The 25,372-nt window shown below is 38.6% G+C and overlaps 2 protein-coding genes and 1 pseudogene across 5 annotated transcripts in view; 2 read left to right on the top strand and 1 right to left on the bottom strand.

Moving 5' to 3' along the window:
• The window catches only part of myripa (myosin VIIA and Rab interacting protein a), a 38,894-nt gene extending 30,796 nt beyond the window's left edge, over positions 1 to 8,098 (top strand). Inside the window, exons 10-17 of the mRNA XM_080907284.1 lie at positions 407 to 942; positions 1,227 to 3,266; positions 4,122 to 4,178; positions 4,730 to 4,909; positions 6,550 to 6,711; positions 6,925 to 7,023; positions 7,129 to 7,189; positions 7,984 to 8,098. Of these exons, the coding sequence (XP_080763410.1) occupies positions 407 to 942; positions 1,227 to 3,266; positions 4,122 to 4,178; positions 4,730 to 4,909; positions 6,550 to 6,711; positions 6,925 to 7,023; positions 7,129 to 7,189; positions 7,984 to 8,000 (3,152 nt within the window). The 3' untranslated portion in view covers positions 8,001 to 8,098. The remainder of the gene's footprint in view (positions 1 to 406; positions 943 to 1,226; positions 3,267 to 4,121; positions 4,179 to 4,729; positions 4,910 to 6,549; positions 6,712 to 6,924; positions 7,024 to 7,128; positions 7,190 to 7,983) is intronic.
• On the bottom strand, positions 7,984 to 17,531 carry plxdc2a (plexin domain containing 2a). Of its 3 annotated transcripts, none has more exons than XM_080907287.1 (14): positions 17,204 to 17,531; positions 15,044 to 15,228; positions 14,704 to 14,847; positions 14,426 to 14,495; positions 13,915 to 14,037; positions 13,649 to 13,767; positions 13,475 to 13,574; positions 13,278 to 13,373; positions 13,044 to 13,125; positions 12,085 to 12,145; positions 11,781 to 12,000; positions 10,944 to 10,979; positions 10,355 to 10,509; positions 7,984 to 9,405 (listed from the first exon to the last, which is right to left on the bottom strand). In XM_080907287.1, the coding sequence occupies exons 1-14, from the start codon at positions 17,292 to 17,294 to the stop codon at positions 9,190 to 9,192; spliced, it is 1,698 nt and encodes a 565-aa protein (XP_080763413.1). In that variant the 5' UTR covers positions 17,295 to 17,531; the 3' UTR covers positions 7,984 to 9,189. The 3 variants fall into 3 exon arrangements, with proteins under 3 accessions (XP_080763413.1, XP_080763411.1, XP_080763412.1); XM_080907285.1 differs by having other exon boundaries at positions 7,994 to 9,405; positions 15,002 to 15,228; XM_080907286.1 differs by having other exon boundaries at positions 8,000 to 9,405; positions 10,355 to 10,506; positions 15,002 to 15,228.
• LOC308412738 (chemokine XC receptor 1-like) lies at positions 17,397 to 24,114 on the top strand (annotated as a pseudogene). Its single transcript has 2 exons — positions 17,397 to 17,580; positions 23,100 to 24,114. The product of its transcript is annotated as a chemokine XC receptor 1-like (transcript).
• Positions 24,115 to 25,372: the final 1,258 nt, after the last annotated feature.

The following is a 25,372-nucleotide window of genomic DNA, read 5'->3' as shown; positions in this document are numbered from 1 at the left end:
CAGGTTCATTACATATGATATACACAACATGCGTGCTCCTGTAACTGGAACAACATGATTTAAGTGACAGGTAAACAATGCTACAGTCTCCCAATTTTAAGGAAAACGGTCCACATTTGCATCAGCATTTAATGCTTTTTTTCATACTTTATCTCTTTTCAAAGTTTTCATACAAACTGGCTTCATATCCAAATTTTCTCTGCCTTGTTGGGGAACTGCTAGCTGTAATGTCACGCTCTCAGTTCTAGTTAAAGGTGTGGTAGGTAATACTTGTGTGGGTGTTTTTGTTGCATCGTTATATGCCTCGTTTGGCACACTGCTCCCTGCTTCTCTGCGTGATATCTGCGTCCTTGTGTGTGTATGTGCATATCTGTGTAAATGCGTCTATGCGTCGGTGTGTCCGCAGTGCTGAAGAGCCCTGATGGGAACTGGATTGCCCTGCAGAGCGCCCAGCTGTCTCGTCCCAGCCTACTCACTAAAAGGAAGAGCCTGGTCTACAGCGCTTTGGAGAGGGAGTCCGGAGTGGTGTCAGCCTACGAAGGTCTGGGCTCAGACAACGAAAGCAGACCAGAGCCTGACAGCTCCTGGGGTGCCGTCCTCAAGGAGATCCACAGGAAGATGACGGACTCTAACTTTCACCTGCCTGACGCCGGCGACAGCATCCCATCGCCACTAACGGGCGAGCGAGGCAGCCAAGATGGTCTGTTTTCAGACTCTGAGGGGAACTGGAAGCCTAAAAAACCTCTCATGGCTCTCTTAAAGCGGAAGGTGCCGGCAGAGATCATCAGACCTTCGTCATCCCACAGGACAAACATCATCGATGTGAACTTTAACCTGGAGGGAGCAGGAGGGAATCAGGGAGAGACGAAGGTGACAAAAATGAGGAAGTCACGGAAGAGGAGAAAGAGTAAAAAAGAAAAGGTGGCTTCTTCTCCTGTGTCGGTAAGAAAGAAATACAGATGAAAGGACACTGGACTATCCAGCTGAGTCATTCAAGGACCTTTAAACATGCAAAGCTGCCAGCTTTTGCTCTGAAACTTGTCTAATTTCTGCAGTTGTTTGCATGGAGCTATGACGATAAAGAAATGAGATGATTACTCAGTTAACTGATAAATCAATCAGTCAAGTCTCTGTTTTTCAAGACAACAAACCCACTTCACAAATAATAGCAATGGTAAATATAATAAATTTATATTTTCTAAGTCAAACACTCTTTCTGTTTGCAGGATTTAAATCAAAATGACAACGTCCCACCACATCCTTCTGATGATGTGACCTCTGACACTCTGACGTCTGAAGCCACCACCCCTGAACCGTTTGACTCTGAGGGTAACATCACTGTAAATAAATCCAATCCAGTGGACGAGGAGCTTCAGTTAAGTCTGCAGCAGCAAGCGGCACGAGTTTCTGACTCGACCACAAGAAATGAAAAGCTTGATGAAGACGGAGATGATGGACAGACGAAGAAAAGGACTCAAGAAAGTACGGATGTAGAGGAGGAAGATGAGAGGCTGTGGAAAATGGAGATCGATTTGGATGAAAGGAGAATGGAGGATGAGGAAGAGAAAGAAATGGATGAAGAGATGAAATACAGATTTTACAGGCTTGTTGCACAGTCCAGACTCTCATACTTTTCGTCTACTGAAGATAACCTCGACAGAAGTGAAGGAGAGTGGGAAAGAGAGAACGATGAAGATATGGAGGAGGAAGATAAAGAGCAAGATGAGAAAAAGCCAAAAGGACTGACTTACAAAATATGTCAGTTGGAAAAACAAGTCAGAGCTTCACAGTTCTCATCCACAGAGGACGAGCTGGACAAAGTTGGCATAGAAGAAAAGGAAAAGGGAGAGGAAGAGGACGAGGACGAGCTGGTGGTGAAAGTGTGTAGATTAGTTAATCAAGTCAGTGCCTCCGAGTTTTCATCTACAGAGGACGAGTTGGACAGAGTGAGCAGAGAAGGAGACGAGACGATGGACGAAGAGTCTCTGTGGAAACTGCCAGCAGAGGAAGCAGCACAGCTACGCGATTTGGTCAGTTTAGTGAGGGCTTCTCAGTTTTCTTCCACTGAGGATGAGCTGGATAGAATTGGAGAGAATGAGGGAGAAATGGAGGAGGAGATGAAACAAGGAGAAACTGAGAACAGCATTGAGATGGAAGAGCTTTGGGAGAGAGCAGATAGGGAGAGGACAGAGTCCATTGGAGACCTGGACGTGAACATGTTTGAGTTAATGGCTGATACTGAGAAAACAATGAGAGAGGGCAGGGATGGAAAAGTAATACATGAGGATGCTTTTTACAATCAGATACAAGTCGAGGCTGTCCAGCATGAGGAAAATGAGAGAGCGGAAAATAAAGATTGCACGGTGGAGAGGGTAACAGTGGATGAAACAATAGCCAAGGGGCACTTAGGCGCTGAAAAAGTAGAAGTTTTCAAAGGAAATGAGAGTGAAAACGACTCAGAGAAAAGACAAGAGATTAACTTAAAAACAGGGGTGGAAGCACAGGGAAGCGACTTACAGCAAAAGAATTGGCTTGAGGCAAAGTGGCCCGACCAAGACAGAGAAGACAAGTTTCAGAAAGAAAGCAAAGAAAGCGAGAAAAAGAGGCAATCTTTAGAGGACAGCGATGAAGAATTCGACAGAATAATCAGCAGCATGTTGTTAATGACTTTGGGCGACATGGACGTAGAACCAATAATGGATAATGTCGGAGGAAGAAACAAAGAGCTAAAGGATGAAGATGAAAGCAGTGATCAAGGAGGAGAGAAAGGAGAAAAGGTTGGACAAAGCACAGACGCTTCAGAGGAGACGGGACATCTTTCAAAGGAGTCTCAAAGTCAAAGAGGCCACCAGAGGTCTGAGTCAGAGGTGAGAAAACATCCCGAGGAAAATAGAAGTGAGGAAACTGAAGGAGATATTTCTGCAAAACGGGAGAACACAGACAAGGCAGGCAGAGATGTAAATGAGCAGAAAGAAAGTGAAAAAAGTTTGGTTAAAGAAAAACCTGCAGCTTTGACATTTACCAAGACATTTGAGACAAGTGAAGCTACCCTGATGTGTGAAAGAACAGAAGAGGACACGGAGGAAAAAGAGGATGGAAGAGAAAGTCTGGCAGCAGAGCGGCAAGCACTGGAGACATGGGGAGATACTGCAGACATGGAGAAGACAGACATGAAGGAAGTCAAAGACAAAAGTGCATACATCATGGAAGAAAGCAGCACTTTGTCTCTGCCCGAGGGTTTACTGTCAGCAGAGGAGATTCAGAATGTAAGCACTCAAGCTGTGAGACCATTTCAGAAGCTTTTTTCTGACACTTATTTCCTACTAACACTCTGCTGGGTAAAGTGAGCCTATGCACCTTAGAACAAAACAAACACACACATGCACATTTCACCAGTTACAAATGAAAAGGTCAGTTCATAAGAAATAAAACACAGGATTCATTATTTCTATCAGTGCTACAAGATTACACATAATCCTGCATCAGACATAGTCTGTCCCAATAACCAGATTTATTAAAGACCCTCCAAAGAATGTATAATCGTGCTAATGAGTCTGCATGGTGTGTTTTATTTGCCAGAGGGTCCCTGATTAATTCCTGGCTGGCCAAACCTTTATTCTATTTTCTGTCTCCCGTAAAGAAAACAAACGTTTGTGTAAACCTGCTTTACATAACTTCCTGCTTCATCGCTGTTTTCCTCTCACTTCCTAAAAGTTTTCCGTTCATTTGAGCTCAAGTGTTTATATTCAGTCCAACAGGCCTGTGCTAAAATTTCATTTACAAACTTTGCCCCCTTTAAGAGTTTGATTACAGAAGAAGTCTTGATTTGTGTTATTACAGCTTATAGTGCTTCCTGCTGTATTGGACTAGATTATAATAACATAATAAAACAATACTGACGATGCGAAATGCAGAGTTTATGATAGAGCTGTAAGAGCCGACACCCCAGTAGAGCTCTCTACGAGTTTAGGTTCTCCTGTGTCTCCTTTACTTGCAATATATCACTTTAAAGTCCAGTGCAAACTCCCTAAAAATCATTTGTTTTGAACGCAACTAACTTCTGTCTGATGCTTCTTTCTCCTCTGTGTGCTTCGTTTCCTCCTGCGCTGTGTGAGCTGTAGGGTAGAGACATGGAGCTTTACAAAACAATAGAGTTTATGTCGACTCTGTTGGAGCAGGTGAGAATGAACTTTGTTTTGGTTGAAGACGGGTACTCAGATTAGTTTTTGTTTTTTAATATTTTTCCATGTTTGTCATGCATAACTTATTTTTCAACATGTCATCAATGTTACCCCCCCCAAAAAAGAAAATCCATAATATTAATGATTTACTAGCTTTTATAGCTGATTACCATCCACTGTGACTGAAGTCCCTCCTCCTGAAATGCATTTGAATTCATTCATGCATCTGGATGTTTTTATTTTGAACTTTATTTAGAGCAGTAAGTGGAGTGGCACTGCATTTCATTAATCTGAGTCCAGGCTAACGTAAGAGCGTTAATATCCCAGTATGACCTAAAAAAAACATCAGGATGTGGAGGAAATTCAAACTGCAAGCTTTAAAATCCTTCACACTGAATTCCTATATTTTGGTCACCTGGGTATGAACAGTTGTTCTATTGCACTCTTACTTGTTTTTCTAATTTAAATGAAAATAAAGGTATCCTTAATCACACTGCCAGGAGATGTCAGTATTTAGAGTAACACCCGTCTCTGTTTGTGTGCTGTAGAGATACTCAGCCGTGTCCCTGCGCAGCATCACTACTGAGATGCTGAAGGTGCTGAACGCCACTGAAGACCTGCTGCAGGGTGTGGAGGGAGGAGAAAACACCCCACCCCCATCCACCTCCCTGCCCCCCAACACTGACCCCAAAAAACTGGACCAGCAGTTCTCCAGACTGGAGGAAAACGTGAGTTCAGTTTAAAGATATTCTACATCACATGTAGCACGGTTAGCTCTTGTTTTGAAGATGCAGCATTTTAATTTAGGCTTTAAAAGGATCCGCTAAGTATAATTAAATATTACCATAAATCTTTCAACAAACATTAAAAAGAAACAAAGCCAACTGAATAATAAGTTACTTTGGCTGCTTCCTTTTTCCCTTACATTTACCCTGCTTCAATTTCTCTCTCAATAACTCAGTGACGTGACAGCTTGTTTTAATAGTTTCACTTTATTCACTAGATTTTCAATTGCTGTTGAGATAATTTATTAAAATCATTATTTTTAATAATTTTCAGTTGAGTCCATCAAGTAATTAACACATAAAAATTGTGGTTAATGTAGCTGTTATTCCATCATGCATTGTTTTTGTTTTTTGTTTTATTTTGTTTCACACATGGTACAGCAGTAATTCATTTCCTATACACAACCTTTCTTTCAATTAAAGTAACATGAAAAGGAGCAGGAAGAAGAATAAATTCTGATTGACACTTGCCCCCTATCTGTGATAATACAAGTAGGCACTTACAGCCAAAAATACACTCTGACACTATTCTGCACACAACACAACACAACAAAACAAACAGAACAATATACTCAACAATGAGCAATACCACTAAATATCAAACTAAAAGGATCATTCTTTCTACAATTTCTGTTATTTTCAGCTTCTTCATATCGGTTTATCATTTTATTCTTATAGCAGATTTTAAATTGAGAAACATTTATACAACCCTTAAAATGATCATGGAGAGAATTCCAGTTTCTTATGCCTATGACTGTTGGACACATTTGGCTTTGTGTGGTTCAAGCAAACCGGTGCTTAAAATAAAACTTCCTTCTGGCTGTCCCCATTTTCTGAACACAATACAAATAAACTTTGTAACTTAAGAGGTAGTGTTTTATTTTTTGCCCTAAACATAATAATTAATGTCTGTAATTTCACTATATCGTCTAGTTTTAATAATTTCGATTTTATAAACAAATTATTAGTGTGTTCTCTATATTTAACATTATGCATAATTCAAAGTGCTCTCTTCTGTAATAAGTATAATGGTTTCATATTAGTCACATATGTATTCCCCCATACTTCAACACAATAACTCAGATAGGGTAGAAATAATGAAAAATATAATATTCGCATTGCCTTGTAATCTAATATATACCTAACATTACCCAGGATATAAATACTTTTAGCCAACTTTTTATTTTTAACATGTTGTTTAATTTTTTTTTAACATCCTGTTAAAGTTTATAACCAAAAACCTTTATGATTATCTAACTGTTCAATAATATAATAATGTGGAACTAGTGAAACTTGTTTTTCATTATTACAGTTATAATTATAGTTATAAATGAGCACATAAATGAGCAAATATGGCCTAATGACATTATTGTGAAGATGAGTATTAAACAAAATCGTCTGCAAAAATGTGTTAAAATGCAGCAAAATCTCCAAAATAAGTGCTTATTTCACTTATCCTTGTTCCATCACTGCAAGCTGCTATTTCCTGTTTTGTGCAATTTTAGTAGTTTTAGAGAAATAAAGTTCAAACGAACGCAGGTTTCAAAAACACTTAAACTTGATTTTTTTTAAATGTGCTGCAGGTGTACGTGGCAGCAGGATCAGTGTACAGTCTGGAGGCTGAGCTGAGTGACCTGGAGGAGTGTGCCCGGGGAATCTGCAGCTCCACGTCTGACATGGAGTTGTCCTTCCTGGAGGAGCAGGTGGCAGCAGCAGCTGCCAAGGTACAACAATCTGAACTGCAGGTAGGTCGTGGTTGGATTTCTAGTAAAATATGTAAATAGAAGGAGAGATTTTGATTGACAGATATTTGGACGGTATTTCCTTTAAAAAAAGACATAAAAACATAAAAATTACACCAACAGATTAAAATGAAAAACAATTCAAATATTGAACAGTGCTGTTTTGTTTGTTAAAAACACAAAATCATTTTAATCCTTTCTCTGCGTCTGCTGTAGATCTGTGACATCTCAGCAAGGATCGCTGCTCTGAAGAATGCCGGTCTCAATGTGGACACACAGTCGCGCTTGATCAAGAGCAGGACTATTCCAGTTATGGTACAGTATCTGTTTACACTAACACACTGCAGTGAGTCCATCAGAACAGGAAGTCAAACTTTGCACGTGCACACAAAACTATTTCTCACATGCATCTCCCTGCAGCCCGTCACCCTCGACTCCTCGAGACAGATGAGAAGGCGATTACCTGCACCCCCCGTGAAAGGTGGAGAAACACTGTCCTTCTTCAAACAGTAGAGTTTGAAATACTTTATTTCACTTCATATGGTTTATGTAAAAACAAACAAAGACATGAAGTGTTTTAGTTATTCATAATGAACTTATATTTATGATGTAATATGTGACTTGTTAGTTTTTATTGACCCAATATCAGCTAAATGCAAAATTACAGCATTTACGTAGAGTATTTTCTAGGAGTACTGCAGTGATATCCCTTTATTTTGTAACTTTTCATCTTCCCTGTTTTCCAAATCATATTCTTTTTATTTCACTGCATCATGCAGCTGCTTTTAGACAATATTCAAATTTATGTCCAGTACAGGACATATTTTTTCTTCATGAATTTGATATTTGACCCTCCCCCAGGAGCATAGCTGTGCAGATGGTTTCTTGCTTGGATACTGCAAAATGTTAGTGGTTGTAGCAGGATTTCCACTTGTTTTGGGGCATCATGGACTTTACATTCATTGCATACTAAATAATATGTATTAATTATACATTATATAAGTTTTGCAATTCATTACGTGTCGTGCCAGGAAAAGCATAGGTGAAGCAATAATTGCTACTCAGTTTGTGTCAGTGACACTGAATCAAATGGGGAGGGGGGTTAGGGATTAGGGGTCCGGGTTAGGTACACCTGAAGGTCTTTTTATGTGTATTTTTCTATTCAAAATATTTTTGTAAAACAGGCCAATTTATGTATGCAGTTGCTCTTTTATAGCAGTACCTGGGTTACAAATTAATGTGTCTTTCTCCTCATTTTCTTTCATTCTGCTTTAGAGTACAAAGACAAATAAGTCACCGGACAAGAACGTCTGTAGTACCTCCAACACATCAGTGCCTTGACCTTGCTACACTGCAGCCTACAGGCCAGTCTTAAACAATCCATCTAGACACCATTTGCCTTAATTTAATTTTAAACTACTCACGCCTCAAATCATATACCATAAGACTTTAGTACTGTATGTGTAATATGAGATGTACAAATAATGCAGGAAATAGTTGATTTGCATCATTCTATCAGATGCATCCAGCAGATTTCTATCAGCACTGATCACTGTTAAAAAAAATCAATCATTCACTTTTTAATTCCCCAAACAATGAAACAGCAATCTGAAATGATTAAACATCAGGTGTAAAAAAGTCTTAATGTTTTATTTAGAAAATGTTTCAGTCTTCATTTCACTGCTGTTACTGGATAAAACCTGCGATTTACACTGTACATTATATAGAAAATACAGTGATTACATTTACACAGGAGCAGTTATAGCATGTTAGAGAAATGTTGTGATACTGCTTTATGTCTACAGTTAATATAAATTTAAACAACTTACAATGTATACCTGTATTTTATTTAAGTGTGTATGTTGAAGTGTACATATCTGCAAAGCAATCAGTAAATGTTGTTTTCTGCCTTTTAAATATAGAAAATAAAGAGAAATAAGCCAAAGTTGCTGCAGTGTGCAAATGTTACACAGGGCTGAAAACACTGTGCATCCTGTTTTCCACCTCAGGTGGATGTGGGTGTAACGGTGAGGAATTTAGTCTGTAATTTTGAGATGAGGAAATGACACTCAAATATGACATTCCTCTTTGTGAAGGTGTGGGAAGGACAGCTGTGGAAAATAAAGGCCGTCTTTGAGAGGTGGTTTAAACCATTCAGCAGCATCATCTCGCGCTCTCTGTGGAGCTGTGGTAAAAATGAGCGGATGACCTGAGCAGCGTAAACTCATTATTTTGTCCTTTATGCTTCATAAAAGTGCTGTGGCTGGCCAAATGGATACAAACAGGAGGTAAAACTGGTGCATAAACATAATCGTAACACTTTCCTCATAGAGGTTTGGTGTTTTTGTGTTTCTGTGTACTCAGCTGTTGTCCTTAAAGTGCAACAGCTAAATACAAATAAACTGTAGCATCTGAAAAAGGAAGAAGACGTCCATCGAGAACCAGATCTTTCCCAAAGGATGGTGGGATTTGTAGTTTTGGTCAGGAGCTCTCTGAACTTAGGAAGCGCTCCCTCTGATCAGGAATGACGAATCCTTCTTTCTGTTCGCTCTCTCGTCTGTCGGAAATCACAAAACACTTTTTGGGATCGATGACCACGATGCTGTCTCGGTCCTGACCAGGAGCTTCCACCTCGGCGTAGGAAGGACGACCCGAGCCTCGCCTGAACTTTAGGATTGGCCAGTGGGTTGGGCGTCGCTGTGGGGTTGGTGGAGGGGGGGCACAATTAGCAGACAGTTCAAGGAAAAAAAACTATTAAAAATAGTGCCCATTCTATTATCCCCCCATTTCCTGCAGTCATTACAGTCCAACAACAAGCACTCATGAAGATCACATAAACATTCATCACATTTCACCTAAAGCAAACATAATGCTCCACTTTAGAAGTGTTCATTTCTGCCCATTTTTATCAGACTGACTTCTATTTAGATGTATTTAATGTATGTAAAGTCCATGTGTAGTCCATATTTCACTGAATATTATAACAACTGATGGAAGAATTTTTGGCTGAGCTCTCACAACAAATGTCGAGTAAAATAAGAGCCAAACAATAAAAAGTTAAAGTTCACTTCAAGTATTTTTCTCAATGGGAAATATTTCCACGTTGCTAAAACAGTTCATTTCAATTCAGTTCAATTTTGTTTATATAGCACCAAATAAAAGATATGTATTATTTAATTTTATATAATTACACTGTTTGGAATATGATTGCATGTTTTTGTACATGAGTGTAAAACATACTCAGTAATGTACTTGTAGGTTCAATAGGAAGTAAAAACAAGGTGACTCATTGGTGCTGATTCACTTCTCCAAACACACTGAAATAACTGATGAGTAACGTCTGCAAATGTCGAGCAATGTCTGAACATTAATTTAAAATCATGTTTTAAAGGGAAGTTTGAGTAACTAGTTTCATAGTAAATGTGAGTAGTTTCCTCCAAATTAAATCTAACCAAATGTTTACTGTGTTAGGTTTGCTTCTGATAATTTATTAAAATTCACTGTATTTCCAGTTTAATTTTAAAGAGGGGGGAATTAAAAGGATCTAGGAACTCGTGATTTTGCATAAATATAATGTTGGCAAGTGTAGGTTCAAATAAATTAAGCCGTACTACTAGTGCCCTTGGCTGATTTTAGGTTGACGCACCTCCATGAAGAAGAGGCTGGCGCTGGACGTGGGGTGGTTATACACGTAGATGTATGTAAAGATGGCTGCTGCCAGCAGGACCATCACTACGAGGACTCCCACCAGCAGACGCATCGGCGATGCCTCATAGGTGTCTGTGTTCTCCCCCTCTCCTGCTGTACACAGAGAGTGGTCAGATTCAGCTCATAGACTTAAATGTAAATGCTTCTGCAGTCACGTTAACTTTTCATTTTTCTCGACATAAAAAATTTACCAACTTTGAACAATATCAGGTTCATTAAGTTGCGACATTGTGTGAATTGGTGCTTTTTCACACGAAACCCAACAGGAGGCCTGCCTCAGACACAGTCTCACTATGGGGAAACACTGTGTTTGACTAAGGCGGAGGTACTGCTTGGGTAGAGCGCAGAGGAAGCAAGACTCAACACACACTCGCTGGATGTGAATTTGTTAAGGAAATTACATGCACTATTCTCACACGGGTGCAGTTTAACATCACACACTTTGGACTAAGGAGCTGGAAAGCAGAGACCGTTTCAGGTCCAATAGAACTGCACGAGGCACTTTCATTCGACTGTGAGTGACTTACGTGCATCACTGATGTGAAAAGCAGTCTCTGCACCATCTAGAAAAGAAAAAACAAAGACTTTTAAATGCACACAGTACATGACATGCTGTGACATGACTTTAAAAAATATTTTGGTTAAATTTCACAAGTGGCGGTTTCTGAGCAATCTGTAAACTTCATTTTCTCTTCCTAAGCTTTCACTTCAGTGGACTTGACTTAAAACGTAGTCTGCAGAAGAAAGAAAAAAGTGATAATCAACAAATTTTTTTGGGTTGAGTCGGATATTGAGTCTTTCTCACTCTGCTAGAGTGATGAACGTATATCACGCCATCCTTCAGCACACTGAGGACATCATGCAGTATTTAACATGGCGCTGTATATGCTCAGCTATGAGCTAACAGGGGGCTGGGAAATAGCTGGCCACTTGACCCCCACCCTGTCAGATGTTCCACAACACACCAAGCATGGATACTGTGCAACAACAACAAACATTCATTCATGGGGTCGTAATGATGGCTGCGCTGCAGAGGTGCACAAAGAGCGACAGAGTGATCTCAGATGATTCAGCATTCAAGATGATTTATTTTAATGTTAACAATCAAAAGGATTCCATTAAAGGCATCCACGCTCCTCTATGTTAGTAGAAACTGACATTTGTTTATAAGGCAAACAAAATAAAAGTGTAATCAAGGCAAAGAAATTATTTCAATTAGATTTCAAAACCGTTTTTTTTATTCTTATTGATTCTCTGATTAGAGTCAAGTGAAAACATGTGCATGAGGAGTGTGATCAGACAAGCAGTCATAACAAACTATGAGTACTATTAAAGCAGATAAAAAAGCTTTGTGAGTTTACCACCTGCAGATTTGTTGGTGGGACGCTGCGGATGTGATTTTGTTTCTCTGCTGATGCTGCTGTGTGTTGAGGGAATGGTGAAAGTGGGAGTCTCGGGGGTGGAGGTCATGCCAGATGTCCTCTGCTGCCCTGCAGACACAGTAACTGGAGGGGTTCGGTGTCTCCCGTGATGTGATGTGGCATTTGTGACTTCATTCATCCGGGGACATCGCAGATTCTGCCTCTGGGAAACAAAAGTGTGTTCAGACTGACGCTAATGGTGCTAAGCTCTAATGTGGTCAATCTTTATGGAGAAAAGCAGAAGAACCTCCTCTGGACAGCCGAGGTCAACCCAGTCCTGCCGTTTACGATCAAAACCACTGGAACATCTGAGAAAGAATGAAATGACTGCTGTTACATTTTCACTCTGTGAGAGCACAACCCGCTTTATTCATGGAGATGAATGTTTCCAAAACCAGATTTAAGTTATCCACCTTAATGCTGGCAGCTGATGATTTATTTTTAAATTAAAATTAAAATGATTTATTGGAGATGTGGATAATAATCACAAAATATTTAAACCACCATGAGTGATGCTTAAAAACCTTTTTCATTGTCACAAATCACTAAATGTATTACAATTATTTATTTAAAAGATAAGTTTATTAGACTCTTCAGTGCTTGACAGGAGATTCGGCTGCATATTCCTGCTAACTGCAGTGAACTTTGTATATTCATCTCTTAAGGTCGCTAGGCCAGATTCGGGTAGTTGGGGTTGCTGACTATCCCGCAGGCTTCCTGTTGACTGTACTGTATGTGAATGACATGCGAATGACTCTGCGAGCCTGCTCTGTTTACTCACAGTGACAGGATATGAGACAGTCTCAGGAAGCACCGCCTATGAATCAAGTTTACTGAGTGTGAGTGAGTGAGCGTATCCCTGCACGCGCAACCGCAACTGACTGAGAGCTGAACTGAACAAACTTTGGGCAACAACAAAAAACTCTCATGGATAAACTGTGAGGTTGAATAGGCTGCATGTACAAAATACTTCAAATTCATTATTATTAAAATGAGAGATAATGCAGTTATTATATTTTCATATTTATCCAAAGTGAGAAATGCCTCAGTTTCACACTGGAAAAAAAAACTTACTGTAACTGCCTTCAACTAAAAATATTCTCTAATTTTAATGGATCCACATTAGACCATGAAACATTTTCTATTCCTAAAATAGTGGCAAAGTCACTGGTCTCTTTGATCTCTTTGACTGCTTTTCCACGTTACCTTCGTAGCTTACTGCACCAGCTGCAGTTAAAGCCAATCTGAGAAGTGACACATGGGCCACAGCTGGAGAACTGCAGACACGCTGAGAAGACAGACAAAGAGAGTGAGGAGGAAGAAACTGCTTTGCCTTCTGCAGATAAAACAGCATAATAGTAGAATATCCTGTAGCACAAAGATTATACATTCTTTGAATACTGACTGGTTCAAATGGTATTAAAAATAGGAATAACCTACTAGGGAGAGGAAGCATCTCCACCGCTATTAAACGGGAGATTTTGGACACTGGAATGTCGACTTTGTGATACTCATAGATGGTTCTCCGACGAACATCTGACGCATGTCGGATAGAAAATAAAGATGTCACATATAAGCTGCTAATAATTAAAGAAAGTATTCTGATGAAATTTTAACAGGACAAATTTTCAACTTACTGGGAATCTGCTCTAGCTCACGAAGCACCATAAACGCATCGGACAAGCCCACTTTGACAGGATGATTCTCAGAGCTGATGTCGCTGATGCTAATAGGAATCTATGAGGTAAAAACTGCATGAATAAATTTACTTTGTTTTAAAAGATGGACACAAAAGAGAGAAGAAAAGCCACCTCTTTGTAGGCAAAGACAATCCGCCCGTCACTGTGCAGAATGGCCTGGAAGGTGAAAGCTCCCACGCTGATGTTGTCCTGGAGGTGAAGGTGGTTCCACTGAACCACCAATGCTGTGCCTAATGGATGGACATGGGCACACACAATACTGTAATGTTTTGTACGCATGTTTGCACGTTCCCTGCCAACCTTATGCAGCACATGTTAGGGCGTCTATTCAGTAAAAATATTTAGTCTAGTAAATAAATAAGATCAACAGTTCCCACCGTTATCGAAGTAAAACACAGATGAGTTTTTCGACAGGCTCGGGTCGAAATTCGCCATCAGAGGAGCGATGTACTGAGTGGCTGTGAGCATCCGATGGATTATGTCTCCAGTGTAAATAAAACCTGGTAGGAAAAGATGTGCAGCTGTTAGCATCAGTAACTTATTATACATTATAATCAGTTGACGCTGACAGCTGTCATGTAAATTGCTTGTAGACACAGTCATTAATTTAACTTACGGTATGTACTTTGTTCCTGTCAATGCAACGGTCAGATCTTTGACTCACTAAAGCTCAGGCATTGATACTGCCCCAATAAAACTTCAAAATATGCAAGTAACAATTATTTATTACCATTTAATAAACTAATATATTTATTAAGTAGGTGGAATTCCAACTAACAAAAGTGTGTTTATTCTTAGATTTGAAGAAGGTGATGGGATTTCCTGACACGTGCAGCTTTGGGCTCACAACCTCCACAGAAACAACACTGAGTGTAGTTAAAGACTCACCTCCAGTTGCAACTGTGATTTCTTTGAGTAAATGGCCGTAAAAAGGAAAGTCAAAGGAAAGATTCACTCTCTGGAAGCACAGAAACATAAAGCAGGAAATTAGGTAAAAGAAAGTTGTTGTTTTTTTGTCTTTATTTAGGAAGAAGATGAAACTATAAAACTAATATGAAAGGTGTACAAGACAGTCTGGACATCATACCTGGAAAATAAACCACTTCACCCCCCACAAATTTGAAATGTTCCTATTTTAGTTATTTCTTCACAGACTGATCTCTTACCTCAGCTTGTCGGTGAGTTCTGGGCAGGAAGCCACGGACCTTTTGCTGATCCGCCTCCATTTTACTGATGTTGACCCACAGCTCTTTACCAGCTGCATCTCCAGGAGCATAGATTTTAGATGTGTAGTAGACATTATTCATATCCTACAACAGCAGATATTTATTATATATGTTATTATATGTTCTTATCACATCTTTGCATGTACCCTTTTTTAAACACTAAATCAGTAGTACAGTAATATTTATATTACATTAACTCTATCTGCTGTTGAATGTCTTTGCAGCAGAATAACCTTACTACGATCTGTGTAGAATTACTGGGCTCATCCTCCATCATTACATTTGGATCTGACTCCTCTGACTGGTGTTGGTTTCTGTAGTGGCCTCGTTTATCTGCAGTCCTGTCAGGGGCCTCGGACCTGGGCCTAGATGCCCACCTCCGTTCTCTGGGCTGGTGGTTCACAGAGATTATATGTAACCTCTGCTCTGGAGGAGACGGCTCCTGCATGTTGGCAGGGTAGACTCCTAAGAAGTAACAGAGGAGAGCAAAGAAAATAGGTTGGTTAGATTAGAATTTTTAATGAGACAACAACAATGTAGCCAAATAAAAAAATTATGCATTTGTTGTATGAAGCATTTTATAGGGCTTTATATGTATCTTATCATAAATCAATTTATTATAAACCAGTGCTTTTAGTTCTGTCTTTTTGTTGTTTTTGTTGTTGTTTTGCTTTGTTTGTTTTTTTTTTGCAATTTTCTCTTTTATTCTGATATAAAAAAACTTTTAAAAATCTATACTTATAAAAGACAAAGGGGTTATAATCAAACATCATAACAAATCTAATTAAACATCTATTGACTGAAGAGTCCAGTGAACAGATTTAGTGGATTTAGCAGATGTAGTAGATAAAGCAAAATCTGACAATATAATATTCAGCAGATCACTAACTTACTGTAACTTGAGCGCTTACAAAAATACCAAACTGACAAAGTTTTAAATAAAATCGAAAATATTAAATGTACCTCTCAAATATGATCTCTTGAGGCTTTTCATTTACTTCTCTCCATTTTAAGGTACTGATTTGTTTTCCAAATCAGTAAACAAACAAACACATAATTTAAAATGAAAAATTTTGTTTTCTAATTACAATTTCGCTTTTCTAATTAACTCTGTAAAGTCTGATCTGATTGAACCTTCAAACAAATTTAAAAAAAGAAATGAAATGAGTATTAATTTGTATAACTTCTCTACATCCGTCATTTTTTCCAAATGTATTCCTAAAAAATGTGTTTGTGCAACGTATTAATTGTTTTCAATAACAACAAAAATTGACTGACAATGCTGAAAAACTCACAAAAACCTGTGTATCACAGTAGCCATTAAATAATTAAGAACATCAATTGTATTTTAACACGACGTGCTGTCATAAACTTTACATCCACAAAGTTTATAATATCAGTTTCTTATATGAACCCTTTCAGAAAGTTCTGGCTTTTCTTACGTCACTTCAGAGGGTGTGGTTTGTGTGCTAAATTGCATTATGTCGTATTGAGCACATTTCCAAGAACAAAATATGACTATTTTATTTAAGCATTTTTAACAGTAGCACAAACCAAATCCTGTAAAACAACACCTTGCCAAAAACAGTCTGTATGCTGTGAGGCTGCTGTATTAGAGTGCATCAGCTTTACTGAAACACCGCAAACTAAAAAGCTTAAACAGATTAAAAGATTATTTTAACAGCATTAAAATAATCTTTGATTATTAGATATTAAAGAGATTAGATATGGACAATACGATGTCTAAAACGTAAAGCAAACTCGCTCTTTTACATGTCCGGCTGGATGTAAACAGTTCCTCAGTGGGTGCCATGTGGCAAACATGTGGTCACTCTTCCCTTCCAGTGACAACAGTGTCCTAACTTTTCCTTTCACAGCGGACAGTGGAGGCATGCTTCACATTCTTCACACCAGGAGCTCCAGGACCTGGCGTGTGAGGCCAGACATCAGTGGGTGATGTGTCCATGAATCTGTCACACGGTAACTGTCGGGGCTCAAAACACGCCACAGCAAATGCCAATAGGTGCTTCCACGCAAGATGTGTTAGATTTTCTTACAGACGTGAACTCTATTACACAAAGCAGCAGCAACAAAACAGCGTGGTTAAACATTTCATTAGTTTGCCGTCTTAAAATAATAAATAAATAAATCACTGCTTTCAAAGCAGGAGGTTAAATTTGTGATTTGGCACTAAAATAACTGAAAGGCCATCGGGCTGTCAGTACTATGGTAAGAAATATGGACACTGTAAGCATATTCAGAAAAGGTTACACTTCATGACAGCCAACCCATTATTAGCCTAATGACAACGAATAAATGTTAAAAAGGAAAAAGTGATTTAAAAATTGTCTAAATAAAATTAATAATATAATTAACACTTAATTCACGATGTGGGTCTGTGCTTTTTGTAGCTGGTGTCAATTACATTTTTATGACTCACCGTAGGCAGATTTTAGCCTCATGAAGCTGATTTCAAGCTGGAGAACAAAGACCAGACATCTGACGAGATAAACCGTCTTTGTCGTCGCCATCCTTCCTGTAGCTCCAGTTTCTGAGCGCAGAGAAACTCATTAATTATCCCGAACAGATTCTTCACTCTTTCACTGATGGCAGTTATCTATTTAAAAAGACAAATGCAGTCCAGTGTTTTGAAGAGAAAAGAAAGGAGAAAAAAAAGCAGACGAAGCAAAGTTAGATATTTATGTATCCTCATGTGATGTTGATGTCCAACTCCATCGGTGTTCATCATCAGCAAGCCTTCTCTGCATCAGTTCAGTCTGCAACAAAGTCAAACGCTGCAGGAAACGTTGCATTCAGGCACTGTCGTATTGATCAGCATCTTCAACGTCATTTCATTGATTTAATTTAATTTCTTTTTTATTTGTCTGAATTTTATTTGAATAAATCAAAATGTTTTTGAAAAAGAATCTGTGCATCTCAACCAGTATACTGCATTGGCCTAAGGTACTGACAGAAAACTTGGGCTTAGGCTACTAACTATATCATTCCTGTGACTGTTTTAACCTGTGATGTGCACAGTGCACAATTCTGCAATTACAATGTTTGACAAATACATAAAAATCCATGCATGCATGAGTATTATAAGGTAACCAAAAGCACCAAAATTAAGACTAAAGTGTCCCACATCATAATCGTCTTGCAGATATAAAGAGCAAAAGAAATCACACACACTGCCAGGATGTATCTTAACTCAATCATACACTCAAATTTCTAACTGTTAGAAGACGTTATGAGAGTTTGCTCTTTTTTCACCTGCACCTACATTCACATTAATAACAACCTGAGTATCCTCTGTCTATCTCACTCTTCTATCCAAAGAATGTTGAATGCAAAAACCTGCACCTACAAATGGAGAGATGCCAAACTGTGTTTCTGGTAACAGTGACATTACAGATCTATCTTATCTTAATCTGCATTGAAGTTTCACGATTACGGGGAACAAGTGAATGCACCAGGTCATCCACGCAGCTCCAACCTTTCCCGTTGGATGGCGCACGATTGTGCAACTGAGAAAAGGACAAAGCAACCCACTCGTGGGACTAGTATGAGTTATGCATTTATTTGAGTATGCTGATTCATTACCGCTTATTTCACTAATAATATGCCACATATTAGAACAAACAAAATGCCTAAATTTCTGTGATATTACAGGTTGAATATTTAGATAAAATCAGAATGTAATGACATACAAATCTCATAAGTCCATATCTTTTCAGAAACCTAAAGAAGATATAAAATATATTGAATGTTTGATTTTCCACATCCGTGGAAGTGATTTGAACTTGTGGAAATGTGGAATTGATTTGAATACCTGAAAACAATGATTTTGATGTGTGAGACAATACTTTTTTCAATATTTTGCAACGGTCTATGAACACAGTTCATCGCACCATCCATAAATGCAGGTTATCATGTTTTAGTTTTAGAGTAACATGCTCACAATGACTATGTTAAAATGTGTATTGCATCTATTACAGCACACAATGAGTCCTACTGAACTGGCCTGCATGCTTGCAGTCCAAACTTGGGACTGTCCAAAGTGGAAACATTGAATGAAATGAAAAATACAACACAGAAGACCCAGGACTGTTGAACAAGTAGCAGGAGGAGGAGTCAGCGGCCTGGTCAGGGTCTGGGATGCTGGGCCTCCCTGCTGCTGTAGGACCAGGGGCGGTCTGCTTGTCTTCACCACAGGGCCAAGGGCAACATCTCCTGGGTCTGGGGGTGGATTGCCCCTCTGGGGGTGATGGTACCTGGACCTGGGGGTATAGAGTATGTTTGGGGAGTGTGAGTGTGTCTACAGTGTTCATTTCTGTTTGTCTCCACATTGGGCGAATGCTGACTATTTGTATATGTGTGCATGAGGGTGGGAATGCATGTTTGTGTCTGCGTGCACATAGGTGTATACACGGTGCTCACAGACTTACGTGCTGCTCAGTAACATTCAATATTGATTATTTACTGTTACTTATACTTATCTAGGTTGTTGCTGTGGTCTCCCTACTCTGTTGTTCTGTTTTTGCTTGTTTTCCTTCCCCCCGTTCCAGTAGATGATCCAGCAGATTTTTAGTGTCTTTTCTCACCGTCCCTCTCACCTCTGTTTTTCTTTCCTTCTTGTTTTCTTGAACTTCTCTTGTCTATGTCTTTCCCTTTCCTATCCCCCAGTCATGTCTGTTCCATTTGTAGTAACTCTAAAGTTTAAATAAATAAATAAATAACAATAATAAAGATAAATCAAGTGGACCAGTATGACAAAGCCATAACAATCCACTTGGAAAAATAAATCCATTGGGCTTTTTTGTTGGTCTTCAGAAAATAATTCTGATTGCTACAGTGCCGAACAGGACAGGCAACAAGAAAGCCTACAGTTGATTTTTGGCCTGTCTTGACTATCTTCCTATAATCAGCTAAGTCTTATCTTGTTCCCTCCCTGGATCTATAGTGGTTGTGAGGGTAGTCAACTAAAAAAATTGCACTCTTTACATTCTCCAGTTTTCAACCTTCATTTCTCAACACATGGTAGTTGGGAGTTATTTTAGTTCAACATTAAATTAATTTTGAAAGGAACATTAAGCTTAACAGTTCATTATTTTCTTCATTTCTTTTATATATTCATAAATGTCATGGGAAAAACACTTAAATATGCAAAAAAAAAAAAAAGAGAGAGAAAATTCTTACTAAACTGCATAGCAACTGAAAAGAAAACTTCTTTATTTAGAACAGACAAAAAGAACTGACTTTCATAGAACACAGCGTAACATTTCAAAAGCACACAGATTAAATTTAGAGTGTAATAGTCTCACCCGATGACATTGTAAAACATGGAAATGCATGTCTGACGGTGTTCCAGTAGAGGCAGCATTACTGTGGTATTTAAATTCATCACCGAGAAATGTGCTGGCTTCCTCAAAATGCATTGCTTACCTCACGCCACATAGCCACTAATTCAACATACAGTAAAGCTACAATGTTTGTTGTTTGTGTTCATAATGGTTTCATTTTAGGAAAAACAGGCCATTGCTATTATTTTTTGTCATCAAGGTTGGTTCTGTTTAAATAAAGAAAATGACCCTGCATGATAAGTTCAGAGACAGGGTATCAGATGAAACAGTCCTGGTAGGCATAATGTCTAGGGAGAATTTAGCTTCACTTCATATCGACATTGTGGCACTGAATGTTTTCTCTGTCTAAACTTCTAGAGGTTGGTAATGTAGGAATATTGTAATATTTTACTTATTTACATGGTTTTCTTTGCTAAACTGTGCTAGACCAGAAATGGAAAAAAATCTGCTACTCTTTTTTTAAATGAGGAAAAACAACACCGCAACAACTCAGCTCAGCACTGAACTTTGAGTAAAGGGTATGAACACCCCCCTAAAATGTGGTAACCTGTGCTGGATACATAACCTAGTTGGGAATAGTTTATTTTATAAGTTTCTAAGTATTGATTTAAAAATGGCTGTAGGTGCCACGTGATTACAGATTTTTTTGTTGTTGTTGTATATAGCTTCTCTAACTTAGGAATAAAGCATACCTATACTCTCTGAATGAAGCCCAGCTGTAACATTAAATATTATATACTGATACTGATTTAATGAAGCAGAAAATGTGTAAATGTTCTTATGTTTCTAATCTGCTGCTATATAATATTAATGTATTGCCCACAAACGAAAGTGATTTTGATGTTTCCTTTATAGATTTAAACTTTAATGCTTAAATGTATTCAGAGTTTCAGAGCACAGATTGTCTGACAAATAGAAAGCAGCACAGATAGCACAAATAGTGTTGAAAGTATTAGCTTGAATTGTTTATTTTAGTCTTATTTGCAGCCAAGTTGCATTTTGCTGTCATATTTTTTTTTAATGATGATGATGATGTCTCCAGTTTGGAATAGGTAGCGCTCATGAGGATAATTTTGTGCAGAAGAAGAGTCACATGATCCACAAAGTGCCCCTTTTTGTGAGTGAGTGTAACCGGTGTGTTTCTGGGTTGTGTGTGATCCTGACGATAAAAGGTAAAAGAAAGAAAGACCTCCAAATAAATAGCTTGCCCACTCCAGCTCCTCTCCCACAGGGGAATTGTAGAAAAGGGCTGGCATTTATTTTTTACATTAAACATAAAGTATGAATTTACACGAAACATATTTGACATAAGATTAAAAAAACAACAACACGAAATCCGACATACCTGACAATAAAAGGTAAAAGAAAGAAAGACCTCCAAATAAATAGCTTGCCCACTCCAGCTCCTATAACCAAATACAAACAGCGGGGAAGAGGGTTAGCTCAACCCACCACAACTTCCAAGCTAGCAAGAATTATCTATTCATGCTAGCATTCACGTTTCCTAGAACACATATGTGGCACACACATACTACACATTTATAGCATCTAACAAAAAACAGGCATAATGATGACAATAATTGAACTAAAATTGCAATCAGAAACATCTGGGTGGCTAAATTATAGCCACCCAGATGGCTAAATTATATGTGTGTTTTACAGTTTTGGAAAGAAATGACACCCACCTCTCCCACAGGGGAATTATAGAAAAGGGGAGAGGCAAAAGGGGTACATCTGTATTTATAGGGTTGCACCAAAGAAGAAGAACAATGAGGAGGGGCCCTAACTGATAATGAACATAACTACAGGCTTGGAGGTCCTAACAGTCAGGTATTAATAACACGTTTTGTGTAATTATAACAAGATGTGATTTATGACCCTGTTACATTTGCACAGAATCACAAGTAGAAAGTCTAACAGAAAAGGCTGATATGCATCCATACCTGTTATCTCTGACGGGTATCTGTTCATCTCTCTTTTAGGTTTTGTTAAGGCAGCTAACTAAAAGAAAGGCTGGCTTTGTTGAACTTTCTTCGTGTTGCCCCTCAAGTGTTTTTTTGACTTTGTTATTCTTAAGCGCCATTAAGCTACAATAAAGGTCAACATTTGCTTATCTCAAGTTTGACTGTGCAGACTTCCTTTGGATTCAAATGCATTTGTTTTTGCTGACTCAATAACCCCCAATGACTTGCTTTATGTGTTATTCGTAGGTCTAATAGATTAACATCAGAACAAGGTGTCATACAATTGTGCTTAAACACATTTCATTTGAAATGGTCCATTTTGAGAGTCAGGTCAACACTGTCTGACTTTCATTCCTTTTACTTAAATTTACATTATATTTTTCTTGACTAATGTTGAAGGCATAACACATAAATAAGATATCCTGATATCCTGGAGAAATATTTAAAGATCTTAAAATATGAAATGTTTGTGCACTGAAGTTTAATACTGGCTACGCATGGTTTGCCTTACAAATAGTACAACACAACAACATTAAAAAAAATGAAACAAAAAGCAAAATACAAACTGGAGCTTTCAAAATGATAACCTTTAAAGTTTCAACACAGCTCTTGTCAGATTTTATAGGTTATATTATTTTCTGATGTCTGGTACGACTGATGCAGGATGCTTGTAGACAGTTATTTGTCAGTAAAAAGTATGACAAACAATGTTAAAAAAAATGTGTGCTTTCCTTTAAGGCAGTGCTCTGACTAACTTAAAAAGAGGAACTATAAGTTTACTTAAGAACATCAAAACCTTTCCAGCACAGGAAATTGATGGCTGATGCTTGGGGTAAATTGATCAGTATTTGCTGTGCCTCTTCTCCTAATTTGGTGCTTTATTACTCTCTGTGTTTTACAGATCATACAAAAACTAAAATATAAAAAAAGAAATTCCCATAAAGAAAATTGCTTAGTTAATGTGTTTAATTACATTTTAAAAATCTAGTTTTGTGTTTGTGTTTTATAGAAACTTGACAATGGAAAGCAACTACACAACTGAAGAAGAACATTATCTATGTGAGGTTAACTTTCCAACCTTTACTGGCACTTTGTTCATATTGATCTTCATCATCAGTGTCATAGGCAACGGTCTCCTCTTATGTGTCCTTTTCATCTACGAGAACCTGAAAAGTATCACAAATATTTTCATCCTGAACCTGGTCTGCTCTGATTTGATCTTCACCATCACACTTCCATTCTGGGCTGTTGATTATCTACACCACTGGGTCTTTGGAGACCTTTCCTGCAAATTCATAACTGCTGCATTCTTTGTTGGTCTGTACAGCAGTGTCATTCTGCTGACTGCGATGACAGTGGATCGTTTCATTACTGTGGTGCTGCACAACCAGCTGAACAAACTAGATAGAAAGAAGTACGCAATTGGTGCTTGTGTAGCTGCCTGGGTCATCAGCATCTCTGCATCCCTGAGGGAAGCTGTGATCACAAAGGTGGGAAACTGGGAGAATTATACCTATTGTGAGACATCTGAAGACAACCTCGGGCAACACCTCCAAGTGTCGCTGCTATTCTTCCTCCCATTTGCCATTGTTATTTTCTGCTATTCTGCCATCCTCAAGAAGGTTTTACAAGCTTTAAACAGAAAGAAGCACAGGACTGTAGCTGTGCTGTTGTGTATTGTTGCAGCATTTTTCATTTGCTGGGGGCCATACCATATTATGTTTTTAATCAATTCTCTCTATACACCCAAAGGTTGTAAAACACAGGAACGGTTGGCTATCACGTCTCGTATTTGTGAAATGCTTGCCTATTCTCATTGCTGCATGAACCCTCTGCTGTATATGATCTCACAGAAGTTGCGAAAGCATCTGTTGAATCTTTTGCACTGTGAAAATGTGTGCAGGAAGAACAGGGAGAGAGACACTGGCCGGAACACAACTATTAGCCAGAAAGTTGTTTTCACAGAACAAAGTACTGCTGTCAACGAGGACCTGCATGACTATCCATTAAACAATCTGTCTTAAATTTACATATTGATTTAATTTGTAAATGCTTTTACATAATATCTATGTTTCAGTTTTTCATTGAGCCAGCTAAGAAAACAACAACATATGTGCATTTCACTGCATTCCTTTGCATTCACACTGTTTTGTGTAAAAAAAAATAAACTGTTGCTGAAGTTCAGTGAAGCCGTTTTCACTTCTCTCTTCTAACAAAATTCTGTATAATGCCATGGCAGCACTACTTTATGGTGTCACTACTGTGAAGTGTAAGGGCCAGATTTGGCCAGTGGTAAATTTTGAAATGATGCACTCCCAGCAATGTGCCAATGTGAGAAGAGTGTTATACTAACAATGGACATTTTTTAAACACATATTTCTGTCACGGTCCGGGGCAGCGGCCGTGTGAAGAGTGGAAAGGAGGACTCAAATGCAGCACTTACTCAGATGTGAAGGCGATTTATTGACAATATCAAACATAAAGTGGAGATGGCAAAACAGAACTAAGGATGAACTAAACTGGGTGAAACTACACAAAGGAGTGGCAAACCTGAACCTGAAGGGAGAACAGCAGGGAGAGCACGCAGGGGATTTCACAGGGTATGAACACAGACGACGCGACGAGGAGCAGAGGAAATCACACACTATAAATACACAAAGAGACACTGGGAAATCACACACAGGTGGGGGAAACAGCTGGACCTGATTAACCTGACGAGACAGGGGAACACTAACACCAGGGACCAACAGAGGGAGCACAAACCCAGAACCCAGTGTCTAAAATCCCAAAAACAAACCATCCCAAAACAGCCATGAATAATAATGAAAGTAATAACAATAAAGAACATAAACATAAAGTCACTGAGTCATGGTCGCAGGACCATGACAATTTCTTTCAATAATGATCAATGATAGTCTGAGTGACTAATAAAACAGTGTGTGCAGGTTTTACACGTGTTTCTCTTCAAAAATGCCATTACAATTTAGGAAAATCAACATGTTTTTGATATCAGGAAAACTGATCCTATTAATAACTGCTGTGGGTTGTGTGTGCATAAATCCACGTGGTCTGGATAAATCTGACGGTGAAAGAAGAGCACATGACTCATCCAGAGAAGGTCTGCATTATTACAACCTATTCCATCATCCTGAAACCTCTGCCGTCCTCCGATCAAACCACCACCGGTTTCACGTCTTAACAGCTGTTTTATACGTAAGCTGTGGGGCGTGACCAGGCTAGCCACAGTGTCTTAAAGAAGTATCCATGACCAAGGCAGAGGGG

The sequence above is a fragment of the Rhamphochromis sp. 'chilingali' genome (assembly GCF_963969265.1).
Source record: "Rhamphochromis sp. 'chilingali' genome assembly, chromosome: 16".
Classification (NCBI taxonomy): domain Eukaryota; kingdom Metazoa; phylum Chordata; class Actinopteri; order Cichliformes; family Cichlidae; genus Rhamphochromis; species Rhamphochromis sp. 'chilingali'.
This window is presented reverse-complemented; position numbering and strand designations above follow the sequence as displayed.

Bases quoted from the DNA above. Each gene is read 5' to 3' on its own strand.
- plxdc2a (XM_080907285.1), bottom strand. From the start codon at position 17,294: ATGGCGACGACAAAGACGGTTTATCTCGTCAGATGTCTGGTCTTTGTT. The intron at 15,229-17,203 runs GTGAGTCATAAA...GTTACTTCTTAG, and splicing joins GAGGCTAAAATCTGCCTACG to GAGTCTACCCTGCCAACATG. The intron at 14,848-15,001 runs GTAAGGTTATTC...CTGCTGTTGTAG, and splicing joins GTAATTCTACACAGATCGTA to GATATGAATAATGTCTACTA.